Here is an 18179-nt window from a genome sequence, read left to right on the forward strand (position 1 = left end):
CTCGCTCAGCCTGTTATTTTATGCTGAAGTTTCGCAAGTCCCTGTGATCCTAGTCCTCATATCTTATGAGATGCGGATAATCTAGGGGTCGACTATAAGTAGAGGCTCTTACTGTAGTTCATGACAGTAAGGTAGAGACATACAATCAAATCAATGGCTCTTCTACTTTAAAAATATCAAGTTGCTTATATGCAGTGAACATAGATAGACAGAATCAAGGGCTCTTTAAATTCTTTACTTCGTTATCTTTACAACTTAGAAACTAACCTGTCTGTCTCTTCTAAAGAACGCAGGGCCAGTAGAAGAATGCAGAGCTATGTAGTATGCCATGCGTACAATCAATACCCTCTTCTCCGGCATTTCCCTTTACCCACCAGTAGCATTATCATCTCGTTTTAATCAAGGAATGTCAAAAAGCGGCTTCAGCTTCTTGATCAGCAGCCACTCTTCATTACTAACGTCTGATCTGTAGAACTCCTTGAGCGTATCGATACTTGCTCGGCTGATTAGCGAGTATAGAGTGTCTTTCTCTTCGAGATGTCGGCCGTAGGTTGGTTGGTGGGCGCCCATTTCGATCTTGACCGCTACAGATGGCTGTCCCTTCTTGCAGACTTGGATCTGCTTGTGATCACGCTCAATGCCAGTTCTGTGAATCTCAGGTCAGTAAAAAATTCTTTCCAAAGGCACGGGGATGGCTTACACTCTGCCAAGGCTCACAATCTCCTTGGCGCCGGTGACTGGGTTCTGCTTGACGGCTGCGATGGGAGTGTGCATCTTCAGGCTACCCTCGATAACGTCAACACCAATGACGATCGGTCCTGTCTTGTTAAATACTGCAACGGGGGAGAGAACACAAGGGAAGACTGCGAGGAGTTTCGACTCCTCTTTCTTCTTCTCGGCAATGAGTTCCATATGTTTCGTGAATGCATCGAAAAGATGATAGATGATGTCCGCTGTGAAAATCTTGATACCCTGCTCATCGGCATAGGCCTGTGCTTCCTTGTCGATTTTGACATCGAAACAGAGCATGACGGCATACTCCTTGTTTTTCTCAAGCATAGTACCGCAATTCATGACGTCTCGCTTGTAGACAGGCCCAATACCTACATTTGCAACAGGGATTTTGGAGACCTTCAAGAAATCCAGTAACGCTTCGAGGGATCCAAGTGTTGAAGCTTGCACCGTGACACCCCGTCCTGACTTCTCCACACGACTGAAGAGCGCTCCGAGATCAGATTCAACTTCTGCCTCAATATCTGACTCGTCGTCATCGGGACCAACGACCATCAATCTTGAACCCGCAATTGCACCTTCAAGGTTAGGTGCGCTGATCTTTACACCGAGGGCTGCTTTCACTTCCTTGTTATGTACGTAAGCAGATTTGAGTCGGAGTTCCTTCAAAGGCGCAGGTGTTAAGAGAGCTCGGATGTTGGTCGTAATAGCACCATCAACACCACAGAGAACAATACGGTCGCCCTCCCGCAAGATACCGTTGGATAGAATAACGTCGATCGTCATACCGAAACCTTCAATTGCCTTCACTTCAAGAACCGTGCACTGCACCTCTGAAAGATACATCAGAGAGCCGACCATCCGTTCCTGAGTGAGTTGAACGATCAACTTCAGCATGTCTGGAATACCCTCTCCAGTGTGAGCTGATGTGGGAACCAAAGACACGAACTTGGACATTGACTTGTTCTCGTAGAAAACCTCGGAGTTGAAACCTTGCTCCGCGAAAGCCACTTTAGTGTCTTGCAAACGCTTTGCGAATTCGTTCTGAACGCCCTTGTTTTGGAGCGCCAAACTTTCTTGAAAGCCATTGTTGTCAACCTTCTTCCAGCCATAGAGACGGTCAATCTTATTAAGTGCGACGATGAAGGGTGTCTTTCGGTCCCGCAGAAGTTTCATTGATTCCAGAGTCTGCGGCTCTAGGCCGTGCATGATGTCGACAACAAGGATGGCAATGTTGCACAGAGATGAACCGCGAGACCGTAGATTTGAGAAAGATTCGTGACCAGGAGTATCGATGACAAGAAGACCAGGCACCTTGAATTCAAAGCTGTTGTCACGATTGACAACTTGAGTCTTCTGTTTGATGGCATCGACAGGGAAGTAGGTAGCACCAATTTGTTGTGTAATACCACCAGCTTCTCCTTCTTGCACATTGGTCTGTCGGATTTTATCCAAGAGTTTCGTCTTGCCAGTATCAACGTGTCCAAGAATACAGCAAATGGGTGAGCGTAAGTTATCCTTTGATCTAGCAGCCATTGCGGCTTGGTGGGCCTTCTCTCGCCTCTCGGCGGCCTGCTTCTTCCGCAAGGCTTCTGCAGCTTGGGTAGCGGTGGTTTCTTCATCCTCGGACGATTCTTCTGATTCTGACTCGGATTCTGATTCTTCTGCCTTCTTTCCGCGGGATGGTAGAGTCTTAGACTCTGTCTTGGCAGCCGGTGCAGCTGGTTTGCTAGCAGCTTTCTCTTTCTCTTTTTCTTTCTCTTTCTCTTTCTCCTTTTCTTTCTCTTCTTCTGAATCAGCATCCCAGCTTTCTTTCAGGTCCTCATCCTCTTCAGCGGCAGCGACCTCCCAGTCATCAAGATCACTATCTTCAGCAGCCTTTGCTGCGGCAGCCTCAGCAGCTTCTCTCTCGGCCTTGGCAGCGGCCTCTGCGGCCGCTCGCTCTTCTGCCTCCTTTCGTGCCCGTTCAGCTGCTTCAGCGAGAGCTCTCTCTTCCTCAGCCTGCGAGGTTGTTAGACTCAACAGAAGCATGGATACTGATGGCGACGTACCTTGATCTCTTGAGGATTCTTCCGTCCACCCTTCTTCTTTTTGTCGAAGCCAGCCTTCTTCTTATCCCCTCCTTCAAGACCACCAATTTTAACACCAGCTTCAATCATTTGCTTCAGCTTCATTTCATTGCGAAGCTTTTCTTCCCTCTGTGCTTTGGTGAGGTATGTCCCTTCTCTTTTCTGCTGTTCGATCCTCTCCTTCTCTCTTTGTTTCTTCAAAGCTTTGGCTTCCTCCCTCTTCCGCTCCTCCTCGGCCTCTCGGCGTTCTTCCTCCTCGATCCGAGCCCTTTCTTCAGCTTCTAGTCTGGCCTTTTCTTCTTGCCGTCGTCTCAGTTCCTCTTGTTCTCGTTGCAGTTTGGCAAGCGCGGCAGGTAATTTCTTAGGTTTGCCACCAGCAGCCGGTTTAGAGGCGATGGGTTCTTCGACCTTTGTCTCGGCCACAGGCTTTGGCTCAGGGGCCTTTGCAGCAGGTGCAGCGGCCTTCTTCTTCGCAGCCTGTGAAGACAAGTTAGTGAGTCTCACATGTTATGCAGGAATCTTTAAACGCACGTTCTCCTTTTTCCGTTGCTTCTCACGCTCCTTCTTCAATTTTTCCTTTTGTGCCTTGGTCAAAACCTTTCCATCTGCGCCTCTCTCCTCCACATCCTCCTCTTCTTTCTTCTCAGCTTTCCCCCCCTTGCCCTTGCCCTTCTTTTCTGGCAAGGCAAATTCATCCTCTATTGATGCTTCAACTGGTGCCTTTTCTGTCAAGTCGGGCCGCTCTTCTGCCGCTGGGGGTTCCTCCCCATCAACAAAATCTTCTCCTTGTTTCCCCTTGTTTTTCTTCTTTTGTCTCTTCCGCATCATGGCCATCAGACCGCCACCTGGGAACTCCTCCTCCGCGTCAGCCTCTGCCGGTTCATTTTTGGTCTCTGGTGCTGGTGCAACTGCTGCGCCGTCAGGCGTCTCGCCCAACTCCGACTCCCAGTCGTCGTTCTTCTTGTTATTCTTCTTCTTGGGCGGCATTGTGAATCAATCGTACGGATTAAGTTTTGGCGATGAAGTGGGATCCGTTGTCGAGTCAGCAACTCTTGGGTTGAGCGCCAATAATGGCCAGAGTTTTGTGGCGAGCCAAAGCTGAAGCTCTGACGCAAAGAGGTGTTGTAAGATAGGTTGTATGGGGCGAGAGGGAGGCAGAGCCCTAGGACGGAGAAGTCTTTTGAAGAGGGCTGTTGACTTTCCTTGCGCACATTTGCCCGCATTATTACCACCCACCGTAGAGGTAACGTGAAAGTGCGGGACACCTTGGCGCTAGTGATTAAGCGAGTTATCGGTTGATAACGTCCCAACGCACTCTCTCTAAATCTACACCCTCTCCACGAGAGAAACATGGCCAAATGTCACAATCACAATGGCTTATTCGCATTATGGCTTCATATAGCATGGTATTCCTTCGTACATATACATGTATATATGTGTGGCCTCCTAATACCCAAAGGAAAATCCAACCTTCAACCATCGTTATAGCACAGGGCGAAGAAAGAACTCTAAGTCTTTGTATGCCTGCTTGAGGTAGACACCCATCCCAGCATCTTTCTGCAACCTTCCTCGATGCAGCTCCTGGAGTAGTTCACAAAACTTGCCCTGGGTTTTGACGGCCTCCTCTGTCTCCTGCCCGATGCAAAGTAGTTCTTGCAGGTTCCCATCTTGAGCACAACGCCTTAGGATATCCCCGTCTACATGCATCATGACCTTCGGCTCAGTGACAGGTTCGAGGGGTAGAGTCCCCTTGGTGTAGGTGAACTCGCAGATCTTCGGTGACTGCATCGCCAAATTTACCAGAAATCTCAGGAACTTCCATGAGGCAGAGTCAAGGATTGTAAAGTGACAGAGTGATCCGTCAATCGACAGACCGAATACTTCAGGGTAGCTCGTGGAGCCTGGAGTGATACCGGGACCCAGAACCTCATTCCCCGTTGATGGGTACCAGACTGGATCCCATATGGGACGACAATTCCCTGAACGGAATCTTAGAATCGAGTGCGGGAGCTGTGCCTCAAAGACAGGTTCCAGAGTGTCAGCTCTGGTATTATGGGTCGCCCACAATCCCACTATAGAGCATGACTTGTCCGAAACCAGATCTATCAGGCTTTCAGAGGACCTCCCCAAGACCCTATGATGTAGGGCATTTCGGGTTACTTGATCACCATGTGTGCGGTAGATCTTTGAACTTCCATCGGCTTCCTTGACCAATTCGAGCACTTCGAGCGAATGAGCAGCAGTGGTAGCATATATCTTTCCGTTCTCATGCACCAGATCTACTGCGGGCGAAGGAAGATCATACTGAGCGACTGTCTGGAACTTCTTCTCTGCCAGATTAAGAATGTCGCAATAGAGTGTGGCTCCAGAACAATAGAATAGTCCCTCTGCAAACCCGGCAACAGAGTATACTGGCTTTGCACATTTGAATTTGTACCGTGTCCAATGTCGTATTTTCGGTGGCACCCTTGAAGCCTCATTGATATTCGACCCCGTTTCCCCCATTTCAAAGGGATCTGATTCCGTCCTTATGTCTGATGGTACCACTGTTTCTCTTTCCGTAGATAGGATCAAGAGTCGCCCAGTATTTGTGCAAACGACAATAAAATACCAGGTTTTGCCATCTTTCATATATGACCATTCGAGTAGCCTGAACACTCTTTCATTGAACTCGCCAAGGCCTGATACGAAATCGACTGGCGCACCCTTCTTATCGACAGGCTTCGAGAGGTCTACTCCTGTTTCGGGGTCGATAAAAAGAAGTGTGCATCTACCATCCACCGACGCTGCGACGATGAGGGCTTTCAGAGTTTGTGAATATAAAAGACGGGTCGGAGTACCTCCAATCGGCATATGGCGAGGAACGGCCTTTGGCTGGGTGCTGAGACTTGCCAGGAGAAGTTGAGAACCTGAAACTAGTAATATATCGTCCCCGTTCCCGCCCGAAATGTCTGGCAGGAGTCTCGCTATCGAGTTCACTGCTGGCTGCTGGAGACTAGGGTTCATGACATCTGTCAACCAGACCCGATTTATGGACGTCTTTTCACTCGATGTTTCCACATCGAATCCAGGCTGTTGCGAGGCCGGAACCGTTAGGACATATAATTTAGAGTCGCAGTTCACAAAGAATAGCTCCTTAGCGCCCATAGATTCATCTCTTCTGATAATCGCCGGGGTTGCGCCAATTCGATCACACCAAGAGCTCACAATCTGAAGATTGTGCTCATTGAGGTATAGCGTGATGACCATTCCATTCCGAGTCCCGCATAGTAATACGAGAGATCCGGGAGGTGAAGAAGACACCGAGATACTAACGAACGCTTCGAGACGCACGCGACTGTCGCCATAAGTAGTAGGAATCTGTAGGATATGGGGTTCTCCGCCAGAGAGAGGTTGGAATATCAGATTCACCGAGTCTCCACCCCATTCAGCTACAACAACACAAAGTGTTTGTTCTATCAAGCAGATAGCCATACCGGTAACATTGGATGAGAATTTCCTTAAAGTCCGAATACATGTGTTGCTTAAAGGTCCTGCTGGCTCGCCATTGGCCAACGCTTTGGATGATCTTGGATCCAAGATCTGAAGGTATGTCGAGCTCTGAAAATGGGTTGAGAATATTACAATAGTGTCGTGCGCAACGGCGTCATCTACCCTGGCTTCAGAGCCAAGGAAGACTCCATCTTGGTAGATTCCAAGAAGTTTTTCGTCCTCATAAATATGACTACCAGAACCTGTTAGCCGCTTTGCTAAGAATAATCTGCTCTACCTCGACCCTTATAATGCAGAAGCCCCATGACCTCTACTAAATGGAAACGCTTTGACTAGACACAAAAGACTTACGAGTTCTGCCCTTCCATAAATAAGATAGATCGTTCCGTGACTTGTATCTTTATGTCGCCATGTACGCTAGTTGCGATGGTCCGGTATCTCAAGTCCAAATGTGTGGAAGTTTGATCGAGCTCGTCAATTTCGGTGGCATCACTAGATAGGTGTAGCAGTGCTGATCGATTGACTAGTGACAGCAGAAAGAGGGAGCCGCCGTCATAATCGACAGAAAAGAGACTCGGGGGAAAGACCCAAACGTCCATAACAGGCGTATGAAATTCGGTCTCTAATCCAAGACGAGCTTCAAGTCCATATCTGAATTCCGTGATGGACCCTTTGATGCCTTTCCCAACACAAGCAAAAATCCTATCTGGTTTTGGAAAGGTTTCTTTGCCATGATGAGATATATTTGGCTCCTCGGTCTCCCGATCTTGAGTCTTAGAAGTCGTGACAATATCCTGTGCGGGCGACCAATTCTGGATGCTCTCTCTGAAAATAGGGGCCTTCCTCGCTCTAACCTTGAAACCGAGCCGTCAGCGATTACAAGCTCACAGAAAAATCTGCCTACCATGGAATCAGGCGTGGCCTGCCTAGTGGAAGGCGAGAAGTTAGAACTTACTAAGTAGGTCCCTCCAACGCATGAGTCACCTCCAGTGATGAGCAAGTCACCCGTGTTGGCGTTATAAGCCTGATAATCGAGACTTGCCAAGGCAGTACCACAGTTGGATTCAAATGAACCAATGTCCATATCAGCTCGGACGATATCCTCTTCCGAGGAGTCAATCTCTAGAAATTTGATGAGGCCGTCTTCTCTTACGATATATATATCATCCCGCTTGGCGGTATGGTGTGGCAAGCGGTATGGGCGAGTCCATGCTGTCCACAAGGGAAATCCTGAACCATGGTGGAATGGAGTGGGCGGATCCACTCTATCATTAAAGTCGATGAACTGGGGGCTTCCCTGAAGGATATCCTTACAAACGGCCATGGAACCATCAGAGACAAGTATGAAGGATGACTTGATAGTCAACGGAATGACTAGGAGAGGCATCTGACGTGATTTTTCCAGTAGGTGTCCCCGTCGGCTATGGGCTCGAACATCCCTTAGATCTGCGCCAGTTTCCCACTCATATAAAAGCATTCGCGTTTTGCCTTTCCAAACCAACAGGACCAACAGGATGATGTGTTCATCATCATCTGGTGAAGGGTACAGAAATTCCATTTTGTGAATGATTCCATGGAAGTAGATATATCGTTCAGATTTGACATAGCGGGGAGACTGGCCTTGGGAGTATTGCCTCTTCAGTTCCTCTCTGGAATTCAGTGCATAGATTGCGAAGAGACCTTCCGAGCAGCCTATAGCCACATATCGTGAACTCGGGTCTACAGTCAAGTGCATGCCAGGCTGCACTGTGAGCATGGCTTTTGAGACCCGGTGTCGGCTAGAGACAAACTCCCATCGTCCACTTCCTGTCTGACGCAATATTAAGAACACAGAGTCCCCGGAATCCAGTTGCAGGAGAATGCCTTGAGGCGGGAGCAGGGTATTTCTCTGGCGTTGGGCATTTCTGTCTCCCTCACCATCCATCTCAACATCCTCATCCTCATCCTTGATTTGGGTGCTAAGGGGGTCTCCACTGTGGTCTCGGGAGAATGCTTTCGTTGATCCAATGACTCGGGCATTGCGAATCCGGGCCCCGAAGTTTTCCTTCTGGACAACATCCCATAGATGGCCATCAAGTCGCAACTCCTTGATCTGAACAAATTCGTCCTACATCAATCAGCCTTCAGCCTCGTCAAAGGTTGACGTGGATGGCCAAAAAGAACGGCTATTCTGCTCAGTGCCAGATGTGTCTTTGCAGCGAGAATAAACGCAGGAGGAACAGAGATAGGTGGCTGCCACATTCACTGCCAAATAACGAGCAGGAATTCTGATACGCAATGGTTCGATAAATGGAGGAAAGTTCACCTACCCCGATGAAAGCCACGTCGTTTGTATTCAGATCTCTCAGCCTTACTGGCAGAATCCAGTGCACAAGGGGGCTTCTGATAACAGTCTGCGTCAATAGACCAAGTACAGGCGGCCTCTCGACTTCCATGGCATTCGCAGAGGCTTCCTTATCCTGCTGGTCATAATGCCGTAGCACTGCGTTGACATCAATCGTCCTCGTAGTCCATTCCCCGTTAACGAGAGTGTTGGTCGCAAAGGCCATCGTGACAGGCCGGGTCACTCTGATGCCATCCAGTGCCAGGGACTGTATCCAGTCAAGAAGAACCAAGGTGACACAAGCTCTCAGCCTCCAGCGTCCAGCTTCGACAAGAGTCTCAAGAGTGAAGGCTTTCACATTCCAGACCGGTGGTTAAGCTGCAGTCTGGGGCGTCCGCAAGTCCCCGCAAGCCGTGAGACAGGTGGGATTACTGGGGAAATGGTTCAGAGGGTAGCCTTGCCGCGCGTTGGATATGAAGTGGTTATCAGTGTTTCTAGCCTTGGGAGGCGAGGCTGTAGGCACCTTACCTCAGGAAGAGATCACCCTAGGGCGTTTCGATGGACGGCGATGCGGATGCCCTCGAACCACTCTGCTCGGGGGATCTGCGCAAACTGTTCGAGCTGCTTCACGGGGGAATCATGGCCATTGTGCCAGTCTCAGTCTCAGTCTCAGAGTGGTGTCGGACCTGACAGATCACTTTAAGGATTTATGCGTCGAAGCACGCGGCAGCAGAACCCTTTCGACCGCGCTAAGCTTTAACGAGGCTCAAGGGGAGAGCGGCCGACCTCAAGAGACACGCGTGATTGTGTTTCAACTCTCCAACCCGTGCATCGGTCAACCTCTGCACCAGAAGGCCATGACAACCAGGTTAGGGGGCCTCTGTCCTTGACATGGAATTCAGTGGAACAATCCCGGAAGAGAACGCCAATACCAGAGGATCCGCTGGGTCGTCTCCTCCCCAGGATGAAGAGCGCGTTGCCAAAGCCAAGGGGATCCTAGAGGCGTGTCGGTGGAAGGATGTAGAGACTCTGCGGGCACTGTCGACATCTAAAGGCGGACTGCTTTCGGACGATATTCGACGCCAGGCATGTTCGTGTCCCCGAGAGAGACCCCTCGGGGCCAAGGCTGACCTCGATGACAGGGCCCCTTCTGCTTGGCTACGACTGCGATGGAGGCGGTGTAGATCGCAACTCCGGTGACATCCAGGGCTGGAGAAGCCTGCCAAAGCATCGAGACGAAGGCCAGGTGCAGCTGGACGTGGATAGGTCTTTTATATACTATCCCGTCGGTACGTCATGGCTCTGGTCGCATATCACATGGAATTGACATCTGGCACAGACCAATCTCCGAAAGAGATCGACCGACGCAAAGAAGAGCTTTCCGATCTCATACTTGAAGTTCTACGACGGCAGCCCTATCTACATTACTTCCAAGGTTACCACGATATCTGCCAGGTCTTCCTCCTGGTCCTCGAACCACGAAGCCGTGCATCGGCCGTTTCACGTCTCTCGGCCCTGCGAATCCGGGATTACATGCTGCCGACTCTCGCTCCCTCACTCGCACAATTGCGCTTGATACCTTCGATCATACGCACGGTTGACCCGAAGCTCTACAACCATCTCCCCTTAACACAGCCTTTCTTTGCTATACCAGGTATCTTGACAATGTACGCGCACGATATACAGGAGTACGGCGACATAGCGCGGATATTCGATGTCCTCTTAGCACGAGAAGCCGTGTTCTCCGTGTATATGTTCGCACAGATCATTCTTCAGAGAGCCGATGAGCTCTTTGAGATCCCAGCGGACGAGCCCGAAGTGCTTCACTCAATCCTTTCCAAGCTGCCCAAGCCACTTGACATAGAAACGTTGATTGCAAATACTGTTAAACTATTCGAGAAACACCCGCCTGAAACCCTGAGGACTTGGCGGGCAATATCTAAGTTTAGTGTTTTGAAGACGGCACGTTTGCCAGACCAGGTCCTAAAAGAATCTATAGAAGACGGGGAAATGTATTTTTATAAACAGGTAAAAGACTTACAATGGACCGAACGACGCGAGAAGGTGTTGAAGACGATGTGGAAGTACAGAAGGCCTGTCAGAACAATTGGACTTGCTATACTAGTAGGAGTCTTATCATTCTGGTTGCGGAAGTCTTCCGGTTTTTCGGGGATTCTGGGGGCGTTTTGGAGGTGGTCAGGGTACTCTGGGTATGGAAATATCCCACTAAAATCAAGTGATTAGAAACGGCGTTACATGGGATATATTGATCATTCATTTTGTACATAAGTCTCAACACCCCCTCCCATCATGGCGTAAACGCCGATTTAAGAGCCTCAAAGTGCTGCCGTTGTTCCAACGCCAGTTTTCCGTCGAGGTCCCCAATGATTGTAAGAATCAATGAATAGTTGTTGTATAGGAACCTTTCCTTTTTCCTCGAATCGCCGATGGTATTACTTGTTTTCGTCAGGAACGCCTCGATTTCACTCCGTAGTCTCGTTAAGCTTGCAGACACAGGCTCGTCATCCCCTGCGTCGGTGCTCAAGGCAAGAATGCCTTGCATGAACTGGCCGAAGCGTTGAGTCAGGAAGTGAGGTGCTGCCGACTGCTTTGCTTGCTCCGCAGCGGATGGCTTGCGCGTCGAGACACCGCTAGTTGTGTTACGGACTGACTCACAGTGCTGGTCCATGACGACCTGGAACCGTGGCCAGAGTAGCATAGCGGTACCGTTAATATAGCCATCCACGGCTGGGATTTTGCGGCGCTGCAGCTCAAACGCAAAGTGCTGGTTTAATCTCACGCATAACAATAGGCCTAACCCGTCAAACGTCTCCTGGATAAGAGATTTTGTGAAATTTTGGCCAAGTGCAAACGTGGGTTCAAATATGTAGTTGAAGTGCTGTGAGATCGTTGTGAAGGACAGGGAGGGCGAGAAGAAAGAGGTGAGGAAGGAGTATTCCGCAGAGGCGTTGTCTACCAAGGCAAGATTAAAATTCCGAAAAGGAAATTCCAAGTAATGAGTCGATTTATCTTCTTCGGCAAGAAATGATGAAAGGGCCGTTTGATTCGAAGTCTTCAAGAGGTCGATCCGGCGACCTAGATTGAAAGCATCATGGGGAGGGCCGGCGGGCTTTGCTCCCGCCAAGATGGTATTCTTTCGAGTGCCGTCATCCTGGCCAAGAACATCGTACTTGTCGACAATATGAAGCTTGATCTTATCAAGCGCTTTCTGGTATCGGGTAAACTGGTTCAAGAAATACCACCTCATGGTGTTCATATAGGCCTGGCAAATTTCTTCCGCCAGCTGTTGATGGTGCCTATATAAAAATGCATAGAGGTCTTTGTACCGGATGAAGTGTTGTTGTTGTATAATTTGGGCGTTTATATTTGGAGATCGCAAGGCCTTGATCTGGGCTACTAGGAAGTCTCGGATTCTTTCGATTGCCTGCAGAAGTCAGTATTTCGTCTTATACACCTAGGGTCTTCTTTACCTTATTGATGAGGTTCTCCAGCAAAGGTTTCAGATCGTTGATTCCCTTGATTTTCCGTGACTCTTTGGACTTTGCATCCATTGCCTTCGATCGTTTCTCCACCTCCGCCAGTGCTCTCACCCATGCCTCATCGATTGCGCCCTCGACAACCTTTCGCACTACAGCTGGAGACAGGCTGATTTCCTCGACTATTGGACCCAGACCATTCTCGACTGCTTTCCGATTCTCCAGCCTGATACTCAACGCCGTGGATCGGGCCTGTAATGTCTCTATCTCGGCAGAGACGGCTGCTAGGTCATCCTGGAAGCTCGTCAAGTTTATTTCCACCGAATTCAAAACATCATCGCAGACGCGTATAGACTGATGGAGATCTTCGAACTTTTCCTTCTCTTGTTCGTCTATTACTGTGAGCCAATAAGCATGATGAGAAAAGTGTTGGGTTGTACATACATTCATCAATTGTTTGCATGTTATATACAGCTTCTAGGTCGGATTCCGGTGTTTCTTGCTCCAAAAAGTCCTGTAGACTCAAGCCTGCAAAATCCAGCTCAAAACCACTCTCCTCTGTTGTATCCACCCCATCCTCAGCTTTCGAAGAGGGTGCCAATCCCTTTCCCTTAGGCCCCAGCAGCTTCTCGAGCACTTCCAATGGATCTGGCGTGCTGGAGACGGCAGCAGGACGCTTAGGACCCGTACCATTAGGATTTCGGGACGAGGCTAACAAAGATGCCGTTGAGTCATTGGAGACCAAGGAGAGAGAAGAAGAGCGCGGGGTGAAGCCTGGTCGTTGGGGAGCTGAAGTGGGTGCAAGATGACTAGGTCGGCGAGATGCCGGGGAGAAAGATCGATTTGCGGACGGCGGCGGGGATGCAGAGGGCGTCGAATGCGACGACAGACGGTCGAGCCACATGTCCGCCTCTGGACCAGAGTGACTCCCTTAAGTCAATTAATGGTGCGAGGTTCCTGCGCGCCCCTTTACTCTGTAGAGCGTAGCCTCAGAGCAGGGCAGACCACTGCGACACTGAATTGAGGGAGAGTGAAAGAAGAACAAGGACAGGAATGGCGGGGCAGATAGATAGAGAGGATGTAGCAGACCTGCGAGTGACCTTCAGACCTTAGAGACTCCTGCGCAGAGAGATGAGGGATGTCGAGGCTGTCGTTTGCTGGCCTTACTATCCTTGCCTTACCTGAAGCCTGACAGCGAGCCTTGCCTTAACGGTGACGCGGAAGCTTACCTAATATCACTGGTCCGGTAGGCTGATTGCCTTGGATGCCTTGGTGCCTTGGCGCGTGACTGTCTTCATGGTCACGAAGGGACTTTTTCCCTTACTGCCTCAGGCCCCCATCCTGTCCAATCCTGTCAGTCTAGCCCCTCTGGGCAAAGCGGATATATCTTCTCACCTTACCATACCAGGTGAGGCCAGCGCTGGGACTAGCGGTCGCTTCCTGCCCACACTACTCCATCCCGATCTTCTGCTCAATTGATTTTGTTCTTCAAACACAAACCCTTCCAGACAAGACACTCCAAGTCTCCCGTCGCATCCTCCTCTCTCCTTGGTCCTTTTCACTCCTCACCAACCCCGTCGCATTTCTTCACCCCCCACCAACATCCTTACTCAAGATGGCGGACGATGCCCAGGTAAGTCCTACCTAGAAAAAAACCACCCCGCACCCCCACCACCGGCTGGGCGCATGCCTCGACAACCTCTGTCCTCGGCCATCTTCCCGGATGAAATAAACAGTCACTGACCTGAATGCCTCTCTCAGCATGAGCACACCTTCGAGTCCGCCGACGCCGGCGCCTCTGCCACTTTCCCTATGCAGTGCTCTGCCTTGAGAAAGAACGGTTTCGTCGTGATCAAGAACCGCCCCTGCAAGATCGTCGACATGTCTACCTCCAAGACTGGCAAGCACGGTCACGCCAAGGTCCATCTTGTCGCTATCGACATCTTCACCGGCAAGAAGCTCGAAGAACTTTGCCCCTCTACCCACAACATGGATGTCCCTAACGTCACCCGCAAGGAGTACCAGTTGGTAAGGCGTGCCCCCTTCATGTCTCCCTGATCGATCTAACTGGTTCTTCACAGCTCGATGTCTCTGACGATGGTTACCTCTCCTTGATGGCCGATGATGGTGAGACCAAGGATGATGTCAAGGTTCCCGAGGGCGAAGTTGGCGAGAAGATCGAGAAGCTCTTCACCGTTGAGGAGAAGGATACTAGTGAGTGTTGCCATCAGGCTTAAGCCACGTGAGAGCATTACTGACTTGCAACTCTTTTAGACGTCATTGTTCTTACGGCTATGGGTGAGCAGGCTGCCATCGAAGCCAAGGAGGCTCCTCGTGGCTAGATTTCCCTAAGCCTGCACCACTACGGCAACGACATTGTTGTCAGCGATGGCAGTGTCTTTTCATTGACAGATCTGTCTGCTCGAATGAAAATGGGTTGTGGACGACCTTCCGAGTTGCTGCATTCTAGTGGTCGTTGCGTAGAACGCTTTATCTGGACACTTGATTCTACTGGTTATTGTCTTCCCGGCTCTGCGAACACCATCTTTCTTTTGTCAAACTCGATACTACATGATCACAAATGGCCGGCGTAGTCAAAAAGTGAACGCTTGGGATGTAGCGACTCATCCTGTGGGAATCGATACTTCAACTGAAACTCTATTTTACTTGCCCATGTGAAAGTGAAAGTGAAAATGACGTGCGTTGGGCAACCATTGGGTTGTGCCACTGTAAACGGATTGTCCTCGGCATTTGACCCCCGTAGATCAATAACACTATTTGTGTCGGTACATACATCAGTATCCTGGAGAGCCTGAGATAAACAGGTGATCTGAACGTAGAGTAAACGTAGATTAAACATTTTAATGACCGCACGACTAACGTGATTGAAATTTGGCGACATCTGCGCGTCGCTCTCTGCAAAACGGAAGAGGCAACAAAATATCGCCAGAAAGACATCAAAAATTATATAGCCACGGCCACGAAATGAACATAGTAACTGATTCAATCCGGCCCCAAGGATAGCCATCAGCCAAATGTCGTCCCAGCTAGAATATCAACGTTTCGCACGTGGCGAAAACTGCACCGAACATGGTTGTCGGGCGCGCAAATGGTACATTGAAGACGGCCGCAAATTCTGTCAGAGAGGCCACGAGCAAACTGTGCGTCCCATCCGCCCTCTCCGCTTCCTAATCCTGAGTGAAATTTAGGGCTTCACCCAAACACAGCAAGATGACGAGGAATTTGACCTTAAGCAAGGCAAGACAACGCGCGTAAAGGGCGATGGAAAAGAGCGGGCACCGAAAGTAGTCACGGGGAAACAAGCAGTGGAGTTGTATCTGCAGTGCTATCAATTGATTCTATGGAAGCAGTGCTTCTGGTTGGTCAATGTAAAAGGGTTTCCCAAGGATCTGGAGACCGTGGTCAGGGACTTATGGGGGCTGAGGCTGAGGCTTTTGCATGGGGAAAAGGAGGATGGTGGGTATAGGTCGGGCACGACTGGCTTCAGTTCTACGAGCGAGGGGGAGAATACTGAGTCCGACGGGATCAGCTTGACGTCAAGAAGAAGCAGAAGAAGCGACAGAGCGAAGGATCGGCTTCCAAAGTTGATCGAGACTCTGGCGTTGTGCTATCTAGGCATTTTACTGTTGAGGCTCCCAACGAGCTTGGGTGAAGTGTACAAATGGGCTGCGGAGGAGGAGATAATTTTCACGAGAGCTGTAAGTGATGAGATGCTCCTTTTCTTGTCCCTCTTAATCCTATTACCAGCCAGTTGAATTAATATTGACCCTGAAATCAGATCAAGGAAGTGCCAACGGAGATGCTGGCTCGCCTGCCAGCTCATTATCATGCCGCATTGCAAATCCGAGCACCATTAAAAGGGACAACTCTCCATAGTACCGTCTTGGACCTGGTCCAGTTCTACCATGCTCAATTTGAGATGGTCTTTCCTCCCTTGAATTCTCCGTTGTTGATATTTAAGCACGTGAGAGACCTTGGGCTGCCTGGTAGGATAGACGTTCCTTTTCCTTAGCCCACCCCTATATCCTCAACATATATGACAAGATATGAGCAAGCAAAGCGACTTCCTGGGGTCTAGTAATAAAAACGCCCCCCCCGAAAGGAAGCCTCGACAGACAATCCTCTTCATAGCTTTATTGCGCCATCAGTTGTGTCTTTCCCGAACCTATGCTAACTGAAGTAGTGGAGATCTATCCAGCAGTTCGTCGTCTCGCTGCAATTCTTGGAATAGATTTCACGTATCCGATACCGCAAAAGAGGCCCGGGTACATCACATATCCTGAGATCCAACTCATGAGTCTGATCGTGGTTGCGACTAAACTCAGTCACCCATTTGATGATATAGTGCGCTATCCAGAGGATGATAGCGACCCTACTATCGTGAAGATAGACTGGAGCAAGTGGCAGGATATTATGATTGAGAAGTCTCCAGCAGGGCTGAAACGGGGAGAGGAGATTAAGGTCACGGATGAAGATGTCTTAACAATGAGTGGGAAGAAGCTGGACGACTATCTCGATTGGTATCAACGCACTTGGATCGATAGCAGAGCTCCAAAAAGTCCGTTGTCCCTCTCCCTCTCCCTCCATTGGCCACTGACAGTGCTAACCCTTAACAGTGTCCGCGGAAATATTGGAGTTCTTCCCACTCCAAGATTTACCACCTCGGCGAGCTGAGGAGTCTGACCAGGAGCAACGAGAGAACCGTTTGAAGCAGGTACAACAAGGTTTAATCTTACAAAAACCGAAGCCAGTTCAGAATGAAGAGGAGCAACCGGAAACCGTGAACCGGCCAGGGGAACTGTACAGGCGTTATCGAACTACTGCAGAACTTCCAGACAATGCGAGGGTCTTCTATGAGCTGGCTGGTATGTTTCGATTCTCATACCCACGATCCGGAATACACCTTGCTGACGTTACACTAGCTGCAAACGTGGGGACTTCCCTTCATAAGCTCGTAAGAGAGGTTTTTCAAACGGAGGTGCTGTTGGAGGGGTGGGCCTTGTCAGAGAGAAGGAAGCGACTGGCAGAGGAGGGAGGGCTGTCTTCACATGGGTAACGACTAGGAGCAGTCTCTTGGAGTTTAACGGCGTTTGCTGGGTTGAGATGGTTGGTATAGGTACGGAGTTTATAATGAGATACCCGCGGAAGATGATGCCAGACGCTCTTCTGCACACACATATTAGCAGCATATAAAGAATTGGAATTTACAGAGTCACTCGATAAGTTGATGATCGCTGAAGACACTCCTAAGGAACTCCTACCTTATCTTCTTCGCTTACTCCGAAGAGTGACCTTTACTCCGTGCACCTTATTCCCCCTCTTCATCACGTGACCCACCCGGAGAAATTCTAGCTTACTAATTAGGGTTTCGCCTGCCTTCGCCTGCCGAACAAGCACTTCACCCCGAATTTTCGATATCTCGAGATCTCATCAACAACGACGTCGACGACCGCAATCAGTAAGTCATGTCTTCCTCCACGAAATGTATATCGTCGAAAATTTAAGCTGACTTGTCTTCCCTTACAGTGCAGATGTGAGACCGCCACCCTATACCGCACAACAGTGACGATATATCGAGATGTGACTGACAATCGATCAATAGCTTCGTCAAGACCCTTACGGGCAAGACCATCACCCTTGAGGTCGAGTCCTCCGACACAATCGACAATGTCAAATCCAAGATCCAGGACAAGGAGGGAATTCCCCCGGACCAGCAGCGTCTGATCTTCGCCGGAAAGCAACTTGAGGACGGTCGCACTCTTTCAGACTACAACATCCAGAAGGTACGAATATAATGAGAATCCATTTGGAGGATTTAGAGACCCCGAGGCTTGGACTAGAGATGGATCTGGGAAACTGTGTGGATTTGATGAAAGCGGGCAGCGTCAGACCAGAGGGCTAATATGTCTTTGTCCTACAGGAGTCGACTCTCCACCTTGTTCTCCGTCTCCGTGGTGGTATCATCGAGCCATCTCTCAAGGCCCTTGCCTCCAAGTTCAACTGCGAGAAGATGATCTGCCGAAAGTGCTACGTACGTCTTCCCAC

The 18179-nt window shown here is 49.7% G+C and overlaps 6 protein-coding genes across 6 annotated transcripts; 3 read left to right on the forward strand and 3 right to left on the reverse strand.

Annotated features, from left to right (window-relative positions):
- Positions 1-390: 390 nt before the first annotated feature.
- On the reverse strand, positions 391-4013 carry M430DRAFT_39719 (hypothetical protein). Its single transcript, XM_024867336.1, has 4 exons — positions 3333-4013; positions 2784-3278; positions 701-2733; positions 391-646 (listed from the first exon to the last, which is right to left on the reverse strand). The coding sequence occupies exons 1-4, from the start codon at positions 3786-3788 to the stop codon at positions 400-402; spliced, it is 3231 nt and encodes a 1076-aa protein (XP_024724269.1). The 5' UTR covers positions 3789-4013; the 3' UTR covers positions 391-399.
- A 270-nt stretch (positions 4014-4283) lies between these two features.
- M430DRAFT_25440 (hypothetical protein) lies at positions 4284-8842 on the reverse strand (the record flags this gene model as incomplete). Its single annotated transcript, XM_024865249.1, has 4 exons — positions 4284-6525; positions 6645-7147; positions 7249-8400; positions 8603-8842. 4 exons carry the CDS (start codon positions 8840-8842, stop codon positions 4284-4286), a joined length of 4137 nt encoding a protein of 1378 aa, XP_024724270.1.
- A 586-nt stretch (positions 8843-9428) lies between these two features.
- Positions 9429-11152, forward strand: M430DRAFT_134332 (hypothetical protein). Its single transcript, XM_024862345.1, has 3 exons — positions 9429-9706; positions 9759-9905; positions 9956-11152. The coding sequence occupies exons 1-3, from the start codon at positions 9508-9510 to the stop codon at positions 10858-10860; spliced, it is 1251 nt and encodes a 416-aa protein (XP_024724271.1). The 5' UTR covers positions 9429-9507; the 3' UTR covers positions 10861-11152.
- Positions 10803-13277, reverse strand: M430DRAFT_33294 (hypothetical protein). Its single transcript, XM_024866336.1, has 3 exons — positions 12558-13277; positions 12108-12505; positions 10803-12061 (listed from the first exon to the last, which is right to left on the reverse strand). The coding sequence occupies exons 1-3, from the start codon at positions 13015-13017 to the stop codon at positions 10925-10927; spliced, it is 1995 nt and encodes a 664-aa protein (XP_024724272.1). The 5' UTR covers positions 13018-13277; the 3' UTR covers positions 10803-10924.
- Positions 13278-13712: 435 nt separating this feature from the next.
- M430DRAFT_56377 (hypothetical protein) lies at positions 13713-14512 on the forward strand. Its single transcript, XM_024868603.1, has 4 exons — positions 13713-13746; positions 13875-14141; positions 14195-14327; positions 14388-14512. The coding sequence occupies exons 1-4, from the start codon at positions 13729-13731 to the stop codon at positions 14453-14455; spliced, it is 486 nt and encodes a 161-aa protein (XP_024724273.1). The 5' UTR covers positions 13713-13728; the 3' UTR covers positions 14456-14512.
- Positions 14513-15148: 636 nt separating this feature from the next.
- M430DRAFT_48107 (hypothetical protein) lies at positions 15149-17190 on the forward strand (the record flags this gene model as incomplete). The annotated part of the gene is made up of 6 exons (XM_024867976.1): positions 15149-15274; positions 15323-15832; positions 15913-16120; positions 16318-16692; positions 16751-16999; positions 17057-17190. The coding sequence occupies 6 exons, from the start codon at positions 15149-15151 to the stop codon at positions 17188-17190; spliced, it is 1602 nt and encodes a 533-aa protein (XP_024724274.1).
- Positions 17191-18179: the final 989 nt, after the last annotated feature.

Source organism: Amorphotheca resinae (assembly GCF_003019875.1).
Source record: "Amorphotheca resinae ATCC 22711 unplaced genomic scaffold M430scaffold_2, whole genome shotgun sequence".
Classification (NCBI taxonomy): domain Eukaryota; kingdom Fungi; phylum Ascomycota; class Leotiomycetes; order Helotiales; family Amorphothecaceae; genus Amorphotheca; species Amorphotheca resinae.

Excerpts from the sequence above, each read along its gene's own strand:
- M430DRAFT_56377 (XM_024868603.1), top strand. Across the intron at positions 14,142-14,194 it reads CCCGCAAGGAGTACCAGTTG|CTCGATGTCTCTGACGATGG; the intron begins GTAAGGCGTGCC and ends GGTTCTTCACAG. Across the intron at positions 14,328-14,387 it reads CGTTGAGGAGAAGGATACTA|ACGTCATTGTTCTTACGGCT; the intron begins GTGAGTGTTGCC and ends CAACTCTTTTAG.
- M430DRAFT_134332 (XM_024862345.1), top strand. The coding sequence starts at position 9,508 with ATGGAATTCAGTGGAACAATCCCGGAAGAGAACGCCAATACCAGAGGA. Across the intron at positions 9,707-9,758 it reads CGATATTCGACGCCAGGCAT|GGCCCCTTCTGCTTGGCTAC; the intron begins GTTCGTGTCCCC and ends CCTCGATGACAG. Across the intron at positions 9,906-9,955 it reads TTTTATATACTATCCCGTCG|ACCAATCTCCGAAAGAGATC; the intron begins GTACGTCATGGC and ends CATCTGGCACAG.
- M430DRAFT_33294 (XM_024866336.1), bottom strand. The coding sequence starts at position 13,017 with ATGTGGCTCGACCGTCTGTCGTCGCATTCGACGCCCTCTGCATCCCCG. Across the intron at positions 12,506-12,557 it reads CATGCAAACAATTGATGAAT|ACGAACAAGAGAAGGAAAAG; the intron begins GTATGTACAACC and ends TCACAGTAATAG. Across the intron at positions 12,062-12,107 it reads TGGAGAACCTCATCAATAAG|GCAATCGAAAGAATCCGAGA; the intron begins GTAAAGAAGACC and ends TGACTTCTGCAG.
- M430DRAFT_39719 (XM_024867336.1), bottom strand. The coding sequence starts at position 3,788 with ATGCCGCCCAAGAAGAAGAATAACAAGAAGAACGACGACTGGGAGTCG. Across the intron at positions 3,279-3,332 it reads AGCAACGGAAAAAGGAGAAC|GCTGCGAAGAAGAAGGCCGC; the intron begins GTGCGTTTAAAG and ends TTGTCTTCACAG. Across the intron at positions 647-700 it reads ATTGTGAGCCTTGGCAGAGT|AACTGGCATTGAGCGTGATC; the intron begins GTAAGCCATCCC and ends TGAGATTCACAG.